The sequence below is a fragment of the Diospyros lotus genome, chromosome 3 (genome assembly GCF_014633365.1).
Source record: "Diospyros lotus cultivar Yz01 chromosome 3, ASM1463336v1, whole genome shotgun sequence".
Taxonomy (NCBI): Eukaryota; Viridiplantae; Streptophyta; class Magnoliopsida; order Ericales; family Ebenaceae; genus Diospyros; species Diospyros lotus.
In genome coordinates this window covers 28,119,609-28,137,699 of record NC_068340.1, presented here as the reverse complement: position 1 = coordinate 28,137,699, position 18,091 = coordinate 28,119,609, and the positions used below count along the sequence as shown (strand labels likewise).

At 34.5% G+C, this 18,091-nt stretch overlaps 1 protein-coding gene across 1 annotated transcript; it reads left to right on the top strand.

Annotated features, from left to right (window-relative positions):
- The first annotated feature begins 6,184 nt into the window (after positions 1 to 6,184).
- LOC127797607 (ruBisCO large subunit-binding protein subunit alpha) lies at positions 6,185 to 11,086 on the top strand. Its single transcript, XM_052330646.1, has 8 exons — positions 6,185 to 6,380; positions 6,475 to 6,670; positions 7,686 to 7,807; positions 7,926 to 8,133; positions 8,212 to 8,357; positions 8,498 to 8,804; positions 9,083 to 9,534; positions 10,514 to 11,086. Exons 1-8 carry the CDS (start codon positions 6,327 to 6,329, stop codon positions 10,799 to 10,801), a joined length of 1,773 nt encoding a protein of 590 aa, XP_052186606.1. The 5' UTR covers positions 6,185 to 6,326; the 3' UTR covers positions 10,802 to 11,086.
- The last annotated feature ends 7,005 nt before the right edge of the window (positions 11,087 to 18,091 follow it).

Here is an 18,091-nt window from a genome sequence, read left to right as displayed (position 1 = left end):
TGAAAGATGAATGAAATGAAGTTCTAAAGTAAATAATAATAATATATAAAATTATATATAATACATATATATCATTATATGCATGCATGTAATATATATATAATATAATCTAATATATATATGTGCCATGTGTAATACATATATATAATATATAATTTATTAATAACATTAAATTATTTTTATTTTTTTTTAAGCATGAAGAATTCAAGCCCATGAAGACTTAAAGTCCATGAAGAAATCAAGTCCATGAAGAATTCAAGTCCATGAAGAAATCAAACCTATGAAGAAATCAAACCCATGAAAAATTAAAGTCCATGAAGAATTCAAACCCATGAAGAATTAAGGCCCAATTTGAGCAACCCATGGAAGATATTATTTGGAGAAGGCCCAAGGATTATTTTTAATCCTAATAAAGATTAAAAACCAATTTATAGAAATCTATTTTTATTTTTTATGTGAGAGCTTTATTAGGTGTGTTTTTTAGCTAAAATCCATTTAATTATTAGGTGGATATTATAGCTAAAATCCATTTAACTTTATGAGTGCTTTATTAGGTATGTATTTTAGCTAAAATCCATTTAATATTAGGTGTGTATTATAGCTAAAATCCATTTAACTTTAAGTGTGTGAGTGCCCATTAGATATAATTATGTCTAGTTGAATAATTGAAATTGTGTGGTTTGTATTGCATCTTGTGGCCTATAAATAGATCGCTTGATTGCATTTGTAAGTGTGATTATTATTCTTGAATAAAAGTTTAGTTGTTTCCTTATAATTCTCTCTTTGAGAATTTGTTCTTGTTCTTTCTCATTTTCTTTAGTACTTTCTCTTATAATCTTACTTTTTTTCTTTCTTCTTTTAAATTCTTATGTCATTTATTATTACTTTATTATTCACCGCCTAAATGGCCGGTTAATTTGTGCCTTTAAATTTCTGCAATTTTAATTCTTGTCATTTAATTATTCACCGCCTAAATGGCCGGTTAGTTTATGCCTTTAAATTTCTGCAATTTTAATTCTTGTCATTTAATTATCCACCGCCTAAATGGCCGGTTAGTTTATGCCTTTAAATTTCTTGTCATTTAAATTCTGTTATTTAAATTACGTCATTTAAATTTCTGTCAATTAACTTTCAAATAAAAATGAGTAGTTAAATCTAATCTTGGGTTAAGCCAAGGACAGTGTCCAAAGCCAATGATTCCCAAAGAAAGCTGCGCTTTAAATAAGTAACATTAATTTAAATTTCAGTATGAGTGTGTATTAATTATTAAAAAATCACTAGGTTTGGATTGGAGCGTAAGCTTAACTTAGAGCTTTCATGCCATGTATGAGAGTTACTAGAACTGGAAACGCTATCATACCTAAACCCAGATGATTAATTTAGTTGTTTTGTGTATTAATTGCAATTGGATTTATAGTGGTTGCTTAAATTAGAATCTCGCATATCATGTATGGGGATTGCTTAACCTAGAACTATCATCATCTCTAATTACATTTAATAACAAACCCTCATATCTGAAATTAAATTAGTGTTGCTAATTTTTTATGCTAAAATTTGGGAATCAACGGGTTGGTACTGAAATTGTCTTAACTCAAGCACTATCCAAATTCATATTTTTACGTTTAATGTTTATTTCAATTTCTGCCTTACTTTATTTTCTAGTATCTGTTGTCTAAAAAAAACTCATAAAAAAACCTTGTTGCCAATTTGTCCAAATGCGTGTGCGTGTGTGTAACATTCTTTTTCTTTTGCCATAAATAAATCTCTCAGTGGACGACCTGGATTCATCCAGAAAATATAAATTTAAATTTGGACTACAACTGCACTTGTACACTGGCGAGTATAAACCTCTCACTAAAATAAAAAAAATATAAAAGTTTTATTATGATTTGTTCTTATTATGTTTTAATTGCAGGGTGAGAGTGCAGTCATCCACATCTACTATGGTAGGTCCCGTTTTGGTCACCTTTTCCCGTGCTAGATACAGAGGATCTGTGTATCACCGGTGCTCACATCTTAAAATTATATGCGTAACAATTATACGTATAATTTTTATGATATTTTTCAAAGGAAGCATAAAGAAAAAGAAGAAGAAAAGAGCAATATCGGAAGAAAGGAGAAAGAAAAGCAAAGGCCCTTTACTTTTTTTAATAATCAACCCTCTCCCATTTTTTCCTTTTCTTCATTCTCGAATTGAATTCAGTTTCACGTCTGCGCAACCTTCCTTGATTACTGTGCAATCAGTAATTGATTTCACTATGCATTATTTGCAATCTGCCACCAATCCACTATGTAATCAATAATTGATTTCACACTATGTATTATGCATTATTGGTAAGGGGACCAAGGGTCAACTTTTGACGAACAATTTGCAAAGACATTTCGAGCACACAATGTCAATACCAAACGTAACACTATATGGTGTGTGACTTTCTAGATTTACTATCCACTAGCAATCAAATAACATTGAAACCTTTTTCAGTATCGGTCAACCTCTTGATCCATCATCGGAACTCCTTTAAATCCCAACGATGTTTTGAGAGTTCATGAATAGCGTTTAGCGGTGATTCAGAACAGAATATGTGACAGTAAAGTCTCACTTCAAGTGAACCTATTATAGTTGACGACTACCATGTACTGTAATCATTTCATCACCTAACGTCCCAATTGAGCGAGAATCATGGAGTGACAAACTCACAAACTTATTAACTATGTGTCAGATCTTATTAATGTGACCATATGACACCTTAGGAAATACCTTTCCTGAATTTCAATCTGCCCTGGCCAGGAACTGTCCCTTCACATCAATAGTAGATCACATAGGACGTTCACCCCATCAAATACCGACGAGGGCAATAGATCATATTCCCAACACTTATCTCCGTATACTAGTAATACGAAACCACATAAATGAATGTTCCTACCTCCCAATTAGAAGATTTAGTTCATTAACAAATCCTGCATACCAATACACAAAAACAACTGTATCAGTTTAAGTCTAAGGATCAACACACCATCATAACCTGATGACATGACCATTATCTACTAGGCCATGTGGTCAATCATCGACGCCACATGCAGCTGATCATTCTCCAACGACCACCCACAGGTTTATTAACGACATCTCATGTCATATGGCACGTGACCCACCATCTTCCCATCGGTATCCCCATATCGAACGAGGTAGTAACTCTTGTGCTAATCCATACTCAATTAATTAGAGTCTCCATCCAAAGAATCTATGGACTAGGAATAGTTTAAGAAGTTCTGTTACCAGAGAATCTTGTCACACAGTTTTAACACCTTAAAAATAAGATTCTCACATAGAAGATCTAAGGACTCATTTATATAATTAATTGAAAAAAATATGAATGAAGAAAACCTTACCTTTTATAGATGTATAAAAAAATACAATTAATGTATTACAAACAAGCTCGCTAGATATCATCCAAATTTAGCATAAGGGCACACAACATTAATAGGGACACAAAAAATCTTAACCCATATAAGAATCGATGAATAGAAATCTTTTAACAAATCCATTCTTGGTTCCCAACATCTAAAAAATAATGGGCGGCCTGTGAAATTCCATGGGCCAACATCAAATACTTTCAACATGTTATCTTAATATTGAATTTAAAAAACTAAAAATCAGCGTTTTTCAATAATATCTCAACAAGGCCATGCCTTTGCCATAACTAATAACTTCCTCGCAATAAATTGGACCACTTGGAAATGAAGTCTTTTTTCTATGAAGTAACCCACCTAGGTGCTCTTCCAATAGTCAAAGCCCTTTTCAATGACATCCTTGGTGTAGCAAATTGTCGTCAGCTTTAACTCTTGAAAGGAAGTATTCCAATCTTTACTGAACTCTCAAACTACTATTATCTCGAATGCTTGCCCAAGACTTCTTAGACCCATTCCCCTTATTATTTTTTGCATTTTCATCATACTATTCTGTCGAGCATCATTCTCACCAAACCTTCTTTTCGTCTAATTTTTCTTTGCTCAAATTTTACCAAAATCCCAATTCACACGAGTATAACCAAATTGTAATCAACTATTAATTTGATTAAGGTGAGAAGCCTGTAGTAATACTCAATTAAGCCCCCATACAACTTGATTATTTGGTAGATTTTGATTCAAAGCCCCATTCTTATATCTGGAATCAACAACATACCTGATATTATCTCAATTATCCATATTTTGATTGAGATTTTGCCTTTACCTATGATTCCTAAAAACCTGCTCATTTGTCATAGTTGATTGATACCCCTTCTCGACCATACTGTTAATCTCGTGATTAATAGGTAATTCGGTCCCTCGATCTCGATCGTCAATGGCTAATCAATCACTTGGCCTCTCCATCTCTATAGGCTGTAATGATCGCCCAAGGTTATTGATTAAAATTCTAGTCTTGGCCGAGACCTACTTCTCGAATGGTGGCCCTACGAATAGAGGTAGTTCAGACGAACTGGACATACTCCAAGTGTTCTAGTTTAACTCCTTACCATCACTTTCATCAAACATGGGGTTGTCGATCCTGATTAATGACAAGTCTCGAGCGACAATCAAATCTAGCGATGAACCCCAAGTCCGCACTATCGACCTAGGTTCTTTTTCCCTTGTTTCAAACTGTCGATCTTGCTTTTAGGCTACAATATTCGATTGCTTAGACATCCTCTCAGAAGGCTTTGTTTTGATTTTGGATTGCGTCAAAACCTTCCAAGCTTGCATCAAAACCATTCTAGAATCGTTGCATGATGAGATCACATGAAAGCCCTCATCGACATGTTCATCCTGTACCAAACCCACATTGGGAATCCTAGATCTAGACCTCGATTGATGTTTAACAACACCAACCAAGGCTTCCCAAGATTGTAGTCTACCTTGTAGAGTCTATCTCGTTAATAAAGAAGGCCGAGATCGCGTGAAAGTTGTTGAAAGAGTGGTGTCGTCGCTAAAACCCTACTATGTTCGCAAACCTCTTTTTTAATTTCTATTTCTTTTGCCACATTATCCAAATGGATGACTTGCTACACATCATTAATAAACATTATTGATTAAGATCTAGCGAAGAGATGCCACAATATTTGTCAACATCAATAATATTTCAATAGTATTATGTCATAATCGTGTTCATTGATTAAATTGACACAAATAACTAAGTGTTTACGATCAACTTTTAATCTCAGTAGAATCCAATTAAGCAATGCACTGGTAAAGGTTAAAGCTTATTTTTTAAAAATCTTTTTATCTTTTTCTCTCTCGTGGTGAAACTTATAAGGTTTGCTATGGTCAAACTCATTTGCCAAACTCATTGGTTTCCAGATTTCAATATTTTAAAATCTCATTACCAATGATTAATGTTATATCTATAAATAAATTTGATAAATAATTTTTACAAATTGATGTAATATATACAAATTTATAATAGTCATACATAAATTTATAATAATTTTACCAAAATTAGAAATAAAATTTCTATAAAAAATTAACAATAAATTTATTCAATACAATAAATTATTATTAATTTTAAATAAAATCATTATGAACTTTGTGTATAATTAATATAAATTTTGTGTGTGTCACATTAATTGTGAGGATGATTTGTCAAACTTATTGATTAGTGTAGTATTTCTCTTATATTTAATTTATAAATAAATGTACTTATTTTTAGATTATACATACATTTTGAAAAAAATATATTTTTGTAATTAGAAAAATATTTCTCTAATTAAAAATATATTTTATGTAAAGATAGAGTAGGGGTAAAAGAATTATTTTTATTCAATTACTAGTATATTTCTCTAATTAAAAATATATTTTGTGTAAAGATAGAGTAGGGGTAAAATAATTATTTTTATTCAATTACTAATAAAAAGGGAGATCATTGTGAAAATTAATGGGTGTCTCTGCAAATAAGACAAGCATTAGGGATGGTTATTATAATTTTTTTTTTTTAGTTTTTTGATGTAAAATATTTTACATTTCAGCAGACAACAGGTGAACCATTTATAATATTTTGATTTAATTAAAATTTTATCCAGATGTATAACGTATGTGAGGGGCCATTGCTCCAGAATCTCCGCCGGGCCTAACAAAGCCCAGCCCAATGAGTCACCAGCCGAAACATACAAGCGGCTTCTCTTCTCTCTCAACGGCTCTCGAATCACAAGAACCTTCTCGAAGTAGTACCTCCGTCTTTTATATACCAAGCAGCATCGCCAAAGCCCTAATTCTGCAAAACCTCGCAATCACTTCCTTATCCGGAGACATAGGCCGCGCCTGAATACTCTTCTCTACAGAGGCATTTCCACGAACGCATGGCGTCTGCTAATGCCATCTCCACCGCCTCCATTCTCTCTTCTCCCAAACAGGTACTTCTAATTTCACCGATGCTATGCTTTGCCTGCCGCTGTTTGTTTGCGTGTATGTGCTGATTGGTTTTGTTGAAAATGGCGGTGGATGCAGGGGAGTTTGAGGAATCGGAGGGCCAGCCAGTTGCAGGGTCAGAAGAAGCTGAATTACAGCAACAGGACGTCGAGTAGGCGGTTTGTGGTTCGAGCTTCTGCCAAGGAAATTGCCTTCGATCAGAGCTCGAGGAGAGCTCTTCAGGCCGGCATCGACAAGCTCGCCGACGCCGTTGGCCTCACTCTTGGTCCCAGAGGTATTATTTCCATTTCTTCTTCTTTATTTGCTGCTTCTTTTCTTTTTCTTTTTACTTTTTTTTTGTTATTTATTTATTTATTTATTTTTTTACTTTTGAGGCAATTTATGATGAATCCATGTCATTTTTATAATTCAGTTTTGCATACGAAAACCTTTGCGTGGTTTCGTTGAATCCACGTACCTTCACAGCGAAGGGCTTACTATGGTATGCCCATGATATACGGAGTTTAATTCTTGGCTCTTGCGTGCAAGAAAATACTTGCTCATGGTTTGTGGTTTGATGGATGGCTGTATTTGAAGTTCATTGGTGAGGCTTATACTTCTGTCGGGGTGAAAACTACTTTAAACTTCATGAATCTTATGGATGTCTTCTTTTGTTTTTCTTTTCTATGGAACAAGGATGTATTCTGAAAGTCAAAACTTGTTAAATCCTTCTGAAAGAACAGAGGATATTCAACTAATTTGTTTTCAAAGAATCATTACGCTAATTTTAAAACCTGGAATTCTTCGCCAGAGCGTTGTTATGGCAACGTAGTAGTGGGTGATGCGCCATGCACGCAAGAAGTTGTCAATTTAATTTGGTAAACCGTCATTGTGCTGAACCATTGAATTGGACGTTGGACTTGAACCGTTGGACATTTTGGAGCTAAGTTGGTGTTTTTTTTGTTTTCCATATCTCAAAAGGCCTCTCCCCCCTCCTCTTTTTTGGTTCTTTACTGCTTTCGCCTTTGAGCCATTTTGTTTTGTGCTATTAATTTATAAGAGTCAATGAGAACTAATGCTATGTTGCACTAGGGTGTTATTCCAGGCAATGGAAAATGAAATATGAAATATTTTTGTGGACAACTGAACTAAAAGATGAATTTTTGTGCTTTTACTGTTTTTATGTATTATTAATTTTTTCTACCAACTCTCTTTTCCTTCTTTCTAGAAATTGTATCATGCAGTTTCCCAGCCTTTTGGATCCTAGTTACTGCACTGACCATCAACTAATTATTTCTTCCTATTTCAAGGGAGAAATGTTGTTCTAGATGAGTTTGGGGCCCCTAAAGTGGTTAATGACGGGGTGACAATTGCTAGAGCTATTGAGCTAGCAAATCCAATGGAGAATGCTGGGGCTGCTCTTATCAGGGAGGTTCGTCCTTCCCCTTTTGAACCTGAACATGGCCCTATTGTCTTTATCACTTGAAATGCTTTGTGGAGTGGTGGTTCATTTTCTTCATCTATTTAATATGCTTACTGCTATCGTGAAGGTTGCAAGCAAGACTAATGACTCTGCTGGTGATGGAACTACGACTGCATCGGTCCTTGCACGTGAAATTATTAAATTGGGCTTGTTAAGTGTGACATCTGGTGCAAATCCAGTTTCAGTAAAGAAGGGGATTGATAAAACTGTTCAGGGATTGGTAGAGGAGCTAGAGAAGAGAGCCAGACCTGTCAAAGGCCGAGATGATATTAAAGGTAGTATATGCAAGTCCACAATTTCGTCTAGTATGCTTGTATGTTCTCCTTTTCTTGATATAGCTTTGCCCTTTGCAGCCATTGCTTCTATTTCTGCTGGAAATGATGATACTATTGGGACCATGGTTGCTGATGCAATTGACAAGGTTGGACCTGATGGTGTCCTATCTATTGAGTCATCCTCCTCCTTTGAGACTACTGTTGATGTGGAAGAAGGGATGGAGGTCTGTCTTCTTGTGGAGTTTTTGTGTGTTGTCTTAAAAGTTTTGCTTCTTGTTCTGTGTTTCTTTTCCCCCTCATTTTCTTTAAGGTTCTTGGTCCTGAATGTTGCATGCTGACCTCTTTAGTATGCCCTTGTTTGCAGATTGACAGGGGTTATATCTCTCCTCAATTTGTTACCAATCCCGAGAAGTTAATTGTTGAATTTGAGAATGCACGAGTACTGATTACAGATCAAAAAATCTCAGCAATAAAGGATATAATTCCTTTGCTAGAGAAGACCACTCAATTGCGAGCCCCGTTGCTTATTATTGCTGAGGATGTATCTGGTGAGGCTCTTGCTACTCTTGTTGTGAACAAGCTGAGGGGCATCATTAATGTTGCTGCCATCAAAGCACCTGGTTTTGGCGAAAGAAGAAAAGCTCTTCTTCAGGATATTGCAATTTTGACAGGTATTACAAATAATGAACTTGAAAACAATATTGAAAAATGTTATGATGTTATTTATCTGTTAAGTTCCTCCTCCATACCTGATGGAATTGTAGCAAATGCCAATGCTGTTTGGTGCATTATCATTGAATGGAGTATTATATCCTTTAGTTATGCCTATTTGTCAGTTTTATTTTTTAACAAACAAGCTAATCTTAATTGATATTGTTAGTAGAAACATGAAGTCATTTTTATTCATGCTTGAACAAGACTACATCTTATATTTCTATTGATTCCCCAGGGGCTGAGTACCAAGCAAGTGATCTTGGTTTGCTAGTTGAGAATACCTCAGTTGAGCAGCTTGGCATAGCAAGGAAAGTGACCATTAAAAAGGACTCCACTACTATTATAGCTGATGCTGCAACCAAGGATGAGATCCAGGCTAGGATTGCACAGATTAAAAAGGAGTTGGCTGAGACAGATTCTATCTACGACTCTGCGAAACTTGCTGAGAGAATAGCCAAGTTATCTGGAGGGGTTGCTGTTATAAAGGTTGGTGCTGCAACGGAAACTGAGCTTGAGGACCGGAAGTTACGAATTGAGGATGCCAAGAATGCAACTTTTGCTGCCATAGAGGAAGGGATTGTTCCTGGTGGCGGTGCAGCATTGGTTCATCTGTCAACTTGTGTACCTGCTATTAAGGACAAACTTGAAGATGCAGATGAAAGGATTGGTGCTGATATTGTGCAGAAGGTATGAAATGCACTAGTTTTTATGTCATCAAGTTACTGCTGCTGTCTTCTAAGAAGGTTTTTATACTTATTTAGTAATTAACTTAACCTCACAACATATCAGGCTTTAATCCCACCAGGTGGGATTAGCTACATGAATTCTAGCTTACTAGTTTTTTTACTTATGGGCACATCTTTTATTGGCCCTTATAATCCATATCATACTTAACAGTTTTCACCAAGTTTATTACGAATAACTTTATTTTTAAAAGCCTTTTTCTTTTCTTTCTTTTCTTTTTTTGTGTGTGGATATGGCCGGCCACATGTCTATCGATCATTCTCATTTCTCAGTATCTGTTACATTCATATTTTGTACATGACACACTTCTTCATTTCAGCTATCATTCCTTAGTTATATGGGAAACATCCTTTTCTAATCTCTTCATTTTTTGGATGGTCTATCCGAGATATTTGAATTGGGATGATATATTCTTGTGTGTCACCGTCACCATATCATCTTCCGCACTTACATTTTTACTAAGCTTATATTTTTAATTTTATTGTTGGTAATTCACTTACCATCTAAAATCTGATTAGATGTAATTAGATTTTATTAATCTCTTCATTTTTTTAATTTTGGTCATCCATTGTTTCTGAATCCTGCCTTGTTGCCCAACTAAAATCTGATTAGGATATGGGTAAACCACAAAGTCATGGTGTTTGCAAGTAAAACTGCACGGGATGGGAAGATTTCTCTTTTTTCCAGATGCAGAACAATAATGTGCAGACGTCATGACAAATGACTTGCTGTGATCACGATATGGTTTGGAGATGTACGATGAGTAGCACTGCCAATAAAAATGAATTTTGTGGTCATATTGCATACAATTTTAGAAAAGACCGGAGTGTAGGATATGTTGTTTCTTTGTCTGTGAGGGTGTGGTATGTTTATTTATGTTCTAATGAATGAAAGAGTTTCATTATTGTTTTGCTGAATATAGGCACTGGTCGCACCAGCATCCTTGATAGCTCAGAATGCTGGGATTGAAGGTGAGGTGGTTGTGGAGAAGGTGAAGGATAGCGAATGGGAGATCGGCTACAATGCGATGACGGACAAATACGAGAACTTGGTGGAAGCTGGAATAATTGACCCGGCAAAGGTGACGAGATGTGCATTGCAGAATTCAGCTTCAGTTGCAGGAATGGTCCTCACAACTCAAGCCATTGTGGTGGAAAAGCCTAAGCCAAAGGCACCGGCGGCTGCTCCTCCTCAAGGCCTCACTATTTAATAACTCTTGTTCTGTTGTAACTTGCTGGATGGTTAGAGAAAATGATTGGCGCCTGAACGTGGTGATCGAGGAAAAGACAAATGTAGTAGTAAAGGCATGAAGTTTGTACTACCAAATTGTTGTTGCCACAGAAATCTTTTAGGGAGGGAAAGCACTTCGCATAACGTTAGCTGTGCAAATTTTCTGGCAGGTGAGTTCTTGTAAACAACTTGCTCTCTCAGTTTCTCGTGGTGTCAATTTGTGAGCTAAGCTAGTTTTCTGCTGCGGCTTTACGGTTTTCTTTTAGATTGGACACTGTTGACACCAGGGGGGCGGATCCAGGAATTTAGTTTGGGGGGGCTGAAATTAACTTTAGTTTGGGGGGCTGAAATTTAAAAAGTTAATGAAATAAAAATTTTATGTAACCAAAAAATTAGTATAATAAATTTTTACTAAACTTGTGTTCGACGAAATTTTGAAACAAAAAATTCATTAAACTTGTGCTAGATTGATAGATTGATTTTATTCATTATGAATTAAAGTATTTTTATTAGTGTGATAATCTCTCTTTTTGAAAAAAAATAATAATGTTTTTTCTTTCTTAATCAAAAGTTTCCTTTTAAATTTTAAGATATATAAACAAAAAAATAACATAATTTAATAATTAAACAACTAAAATATTTAACTCAAAATTTGAGTCATATGCAAGGTAATACAATAACTGTATTTCTAGAGTAAGAAGACAAAAGTATAGTCGATGCAAATATTCAATTCAAACATTTAATAATAGATTTATAATAACAAATTTCAAATTTTTAGCCACGTCAGTTCTTAAGTTAGTTTCTAAGTTCTTAACTAAATACAGTAGTAAAATAGGCAAGTAAACACAAAATTAGCAAAAAATCACTTAAGAATGTTGAAAAATATTGAGATTTTAACAACAAATTAAGCACAAACAAGGAAAAAAAGATGGGCGAAAAATAGAAAAACTATTTAGATTTATTTGTTAATCGAGAGAATCAAAGAACTGAACGAGATAAAACATACCTGGGTTCAAATAAAGTAAATTTGGGTTGGGAAGGGGGGGACACGAAGACCTAAATCAGATGGCAGCGAGCAAGAGGGCAAACTCGACTGGCTGAGCAAGCGTGGGGGCGAGCAAGAGAGGTAGAGAGCGAGGGTGAGAGGCAACGAGAAGGGCCGAGGTCGAGCGAGAGCAAGAGAGGCAAAGATCGAGGGTGAGAGGCAGCGAGGCGAGAGTCGGAGGGTGAGCGAGAGGGCGAACCCGACTGGCCAAGCGAACGTAGAGGTAAGGGCGAGCGAGAGTAAGAGAGGCAGAGAGCGAGGGCGAGAGGCAGCGAGAAGGGCTGAGGCCGAGCGAGAGCAAGAGAGGCAGAGATCGAGGGCGAGAGGCAGCGAAAAGGGTCGAGGCAGAGGCTGAGGCTAAGCGAGAGAAAGAGAGGCAAAGAGCAAGGGCGAGAAGCAGCGAGGGTGAACGAGAGCAAGAAGGGCCGAGGTCGAGCCCAAGCAAGAGCAAGAGAGAGCCAGCGAGGACGAGCAAGAGCAAGAGAGAGCCAGAGAGCGAGGCTAAGCACGAGCGGACGAGCAAGAGAAGAGGAGGCAAAGAGCAAGAGGCAGCGAATGGTGAGCCCTGAGCGAGAGCGAGTTCGACAGAGGAAGAAGATGAGAAGGGTTTGCAGGCAAGTGGGCTGGGCTGGGAAAAATTAGAGTGGGCTGGACTGAGTTTGGGCTGGGCTAAAACTAAATAATCAAAAAAATTTACTCTAGCAATTTAGGCTGCGTTCTCTTTGTTTTTCAATTTTCAGTTTTGAGTTTTGAATTCATTTTCAGTTTTCTATTTTGGTAGTCTAATTTTAGAAAATTGAAAACGCGTTCTCTTTGTCATTTTGAAAAACTATTTCTCAAAACAGAAAATTAGAAAACGTGTTTTATTTGAAATTTGAAAATAAGTTTTTAATTATATTTTATTCAATAAATTTGATTATTCAATAAATTAAAAATATTTAATGTTAATATATTATTAAAAATATATATATTTTAAAGTAAATGAATTTTATAATATTTTTTCCATTATAATAATAAAATATGAATAAATAAATAAATAAATGTGTTTTGAGTTTTAAGTTTGTTTTGGTTGAAAACACTCAAAATAATTTTTTGTTATTTTGAGTTTTGAATTCATCTTCAGTTTTTTGTTTTGTTAGCCTATTTTTAGAAAATTGAAAACGCGTTTTATTTGTCATTTTGAAAAATTATTTCTCAAAACAGAAAATTAGAAAACGTGTTTTTTTTGAAATTTTGAAAATAAGTTTTTAATTATATTTTATTCAATAAATTTGATTATTCAATAAATTAAAAATATTTAATGTTAATATATTATTAAAAATATATATATATTTTAAAGTAAATGAATTTTATAATATTTTTTCATTACAATAATAAAATATGAATAAATAAATAAATAAATGTGTTTTGAGCTTTAAGTTTGTTTTGGTTGAAAACACTCAAAATAACTTTTTGTTATTTTGAGTTTTGAATTCATTTTAAATTTTTTGTTTTGCTAGTTTATTTTTAGAAAATTAAAAATACGTTTTATTTGTCATTTTAAAAAACTATTTCTCAAAACAGAAAATTAGAAAACGTGTTTTCTTTGAAATTTTGAAAATAAGTTTTTAATTATATTTTATTCAATAAATTTGATTATTCAATAAGTTAAAAATATTTAATGTTAATATATTATTAAAAATATATATATTTTAAAGTTAATGAATTTTATAATATTTTTTTTCATTATAATAATAAAATATGAATAAATAAATAAATAAATGTGTTTTGAGTTTTAAGTTTGTTTTGGTTGAAAACACTCAAAACAACTTTTTGTTGTTTTGAGTTTTCTATATAATTTTTTTTATTTTCAAAAATATATTTTTAAAAACAATAAAGAGAACGCGTTTTCATTATTTTAAAAAATTAAAAACTAAAAATGATTTGAAAACAAAAAAGAGAACGTAACCTTAATTTTTGCCGTGGGCTGAAGCCCAAGACAGCTCACACATGCATCCGCGCCTAGTTGATACCTAGATCTTTAAAGTCACTTTAATAAAAAAAATAAAATAAAATATCTTCTTTCATTATTTTTTTAATTATCTTAAACTAAAAAAAAATTAAAGATGGTGTTTATTTGTTTTTATTTAGACCAACAACCACAGCCACCATTTGTTCCAATCTCGTTCTGTTAGTGTGCTCGCTCAGGTGACGGTGCTGGATTAAGTTCTAATATCCTGCTGTCAAATGTTGTCATCAAATTTTATTCGCCCTCTTTAACGAGGGTGAATGTAACCCCCAATGCTTTGGGGGTTACAAATAACAGAAAGGGAGTTAAAAATAACAGAGAGAGATCCCTTAACCTCCAAAGCACTGTGGGTTACGTTCACCTTCATTAAAGAGAGTGAACAAAATCGCACTTTAAATGGGTTCCTCCGACCAATCCATCCGTCGTTGATGTGATATATATAGATTTGTTTATTTAAAAATTAAGATTACTTATTAGTTTATTTTTTTAATTTACTAGAAATATTTTTCTTTCAGTTACATATGCTTTTACATTTAGATGATTGAAATTTAGAATAAAGGAAGATTAAGATTTGTAAATTATAGTAAAAGAAATAAAATTTTAAACCAATCGTGATAGATCAGTACATCTCATTTAATTAAAAAAATTAGTTTTTTTTTACTTATATATTATACATGTCCCTTATATTTGGTCCAAAAAGTGAAATCGTTCATCCTGGGCGTCCCCCACACCCGGCCCGATAGGACGTGGGGATTAATTATGGTGATTCAGCCGGATACAGTGGCTAGACTTGAGTTCACTGCGCACAATGAGCCCTTCTCACTTTAGAGAGAGATACCCCACACTATTGCTTGCGAGACTCGATCTTCGGTTTTGATCCAAAATTTACCATGAAAGGCACTTTGTGCCTCCCTTCTTGACCAACTGAATTGTCCATGCGGGCATGTCCCCTATATTTGAAGAGTGAGGTTAGGGAGAGAGAGAGAATATTCTTTATGTAATAATAGTAAGAATAAATTATATATATATATTTTTATAGTTTAATGTCTTTGAAATTAAATTTTTGTGACTTATTTTTAATATTTGTTTTGAATAATCATAACATCACGTCGCAATTATTTATACCCCCAAAATGGGAGTGCTGATATGTGGAAGGAAAAAGGATTGAAAAAGAAATGAGTAAATGACATCGCCCCGTGAAAACAGTCAGTCAGTCAGTCCTATTGCATTAAATTCTTAGAATCAATATTTGGGACGTAGTTGGTGATGGCAATTTCTTGAAATATCTTCATCAGGGTCCGCTCCCGCTCCCGCTCCCTGCAAACGTTGAAATTGTGATGAGAAATGTTATTATATTAAATACATTTTTTGTTATTTTATATAATATAAAAAATATATACTATGTTTTTTATTGTGCATTTTATTTTTTGTTATATAATATATTTTTTTATTATGTAAGGTAATATATATATAAATAAATATATAAGAGAATAATAATTGGTAAATGCCAAAAATATTATAGCAGTGCCCAAAAGTTGACCTCATAAATAATAGCGCACAAAATTGATTGAAGATGCATCGTTGAATTTCATGGTCCCACATCCAAAACAGAAAACCAAGGCAAGACTGTCCTGCTTGATTCAGTATTAATTTTTGATTGATTTATTAAATATCATACATTATTAAAATTTATAAAATTTCAATTGATAATTTAGTGGAATGGTATTCTAGAATCTTAATCTTAAATATCATGTATTATTATTAAATGATGATGTTCCGGGCCTTAAAACAGCGTGCCGGTCCTGCATTTGATTTGAGAACGTGTCAAAGACTGTCGGACCATCGCCCTCGCACGTGGGCGTCAACCTGATTTGCCGGGCAACATTTGTTAATTGTTATTTGTTAACGCGTCCAGGAAACCCGAATTCCACTCATCCCACGTCCCCGCCAAATCCTCCAATAATTTAAAAATTTCTGTTTTACCCTACATAACCCACGGCCATTCTCTCTCTCTCTCTTAGACCACCCTCGGCCGCAGGTCATGTCGACTAACTCACACACTCTCTTTCTCTTTGTGCAACACTATAGCTGACCCACACACACTATTTCTCTTTTTCTCTATGAGATGCCATGGTCAACCCACACACACTCTCTTTGTGCGACGACCATTATTGAGTCGACAATAACGACCAACCCACAGCCATTGCTAAGGTGGGTCGCCATGACGTTTGACCCACCGTGGCGTGATAGGGTTCGAGGACCATCCAAACCCCAAGATTCGTCCCCTTGGTGATGATAGTGGCATCGCAGCCGCCATCAACCACGATGGTGGTAGTCACGATCGCACCAGGCACCGGCTTGGTGCGATGATCGATGTAGGTCGGCCGCCATGGCGTATCCACCTTGGAAATGTCTCTCTTCCGATCACCCCTAATCGTCGGCTGTCATCTCACGTCTCTTTCTTTCCCACACCATATACACATATACACACTCACAAACATATACATAAATATATATATATATATATATATTAATGCCATTGCTGGACTTGCACACAGATATATATATCTACACACAAACACAACTATATATATATATACATACACATGCATGATCGTAGCCATGAAAATCAGTAATTGGGGAACCCCATCGTCTCCCCAACTGGCAGTCGAGTTAGTCCCATGGCCACAACCCGTTTTCGTGTGTATATATATATATATATATATATACAAGTGTGTGAGTGTGTGTATATATATATCTGTGTGTGTGGCTAATCCAACAATGACGTGTATATATATGTATATGTGTTTGTGTATGTATATGTATATGGTGTAGGAGAGAAAGGGAGACGTGAGGCGGTAGCCGGTCTTCAAGGGTGATCGAAGGGGAGAGTGGGTTGTGTGTGTAGGGGTAAAATAGATATTTTAAAATTATTAAAGAATTTGATGAGAATTGAAATGTGAAGGGCAATTTATTACTAGACTGGGGATAGAATTTTCGATTCGTTAATTGTTATTTGTTAACGCGTCAAGGAATCCCCAATCCCACTCAAACCCCTCCTCGGCGCCTCCTGTTGCCCAATTCATCTAAAAAAATAATGGATCATGAATATGATGCAGATCCAAGTCAAATTGATTTATTGAAGGTTTGAAACTTTGGGTTGGTCAATAGAATTCCTTTGCAGGGAAGGCATGTTCAAGTTGTACTACTAAAACCGCCCAAAGTAATTGAGGAAAATCTCCAGTTCCCGTCTCTTTACGATTGCTCTCTCTCTCTCTCTCTCTCTCTCTCTCTCTCTCTCTCTCTCTCTCTCGTAGTTTGATAGGTTGCCCCCCATAGAGACTTCATTTTAAATTTAAAGATAAAAAATAATTAACGATGTCTCAATTAAAATTTAATAAAGACTAAAGAATATTATCAATTTCATAAACCTCACCCCCATACATGGTGAAAGAGAATTAACACCAACCAACCTTGTAAAATTAAACTTAATCTAATAGATAAGAGATCCTTCCCTTAAATAAATAATGCAAATTGTTGACTTACTTAAACACTTTTATGTTAAGTAAAAAGAATTTTTTAAACGAGGATAAGTAAAGTCCATGCATAATGTTAATTGTTATTTGATAAAGTCTATTGAATTATTTATTGACTTAGTTAATACCAGCCCTAAATATAATTTTTAATTATTTTTTACATTACTTCACGTTTTTGACACTAATTTCTGTTAAAGCACGAATTTTAATATATTCTCTTATTTAACTATTTTTTTTTTGTCATATTAAATTCTAAGGTACGTATAACTTATGTTTTAACAAAAATTAATTAAGGCGATAAAAGTTAATTAGAAAATACATCAAAATCTTAATTAAAAATTACATATCTGAATGCTCCATCGACGTCGTTTTAATTGGTAAACCATTGCTTGCTTGTTTGTTATAAGAAGCCCGCCGTGCGATTGGCGTTAACGTCCCACGTTGGAGCTATCAAGATTCTGTGTTGATTTCGACGCATTCAAACTACAAAGTCGTATGAACACTAAGAAAAACAGTAACCAAATAACCAGGATAAAATAATAATAAAAATAGTTTTTGAATTACTTTTCTGTCCCTGCGCTTCAAGAAGGAAAGGGAACAGTGATTAAGGGTTTTTTTAGTCGGGGGAAGTTATCATTACCTACAACATTACTTTCCCTTCCAACACGGATAAAACGTAGA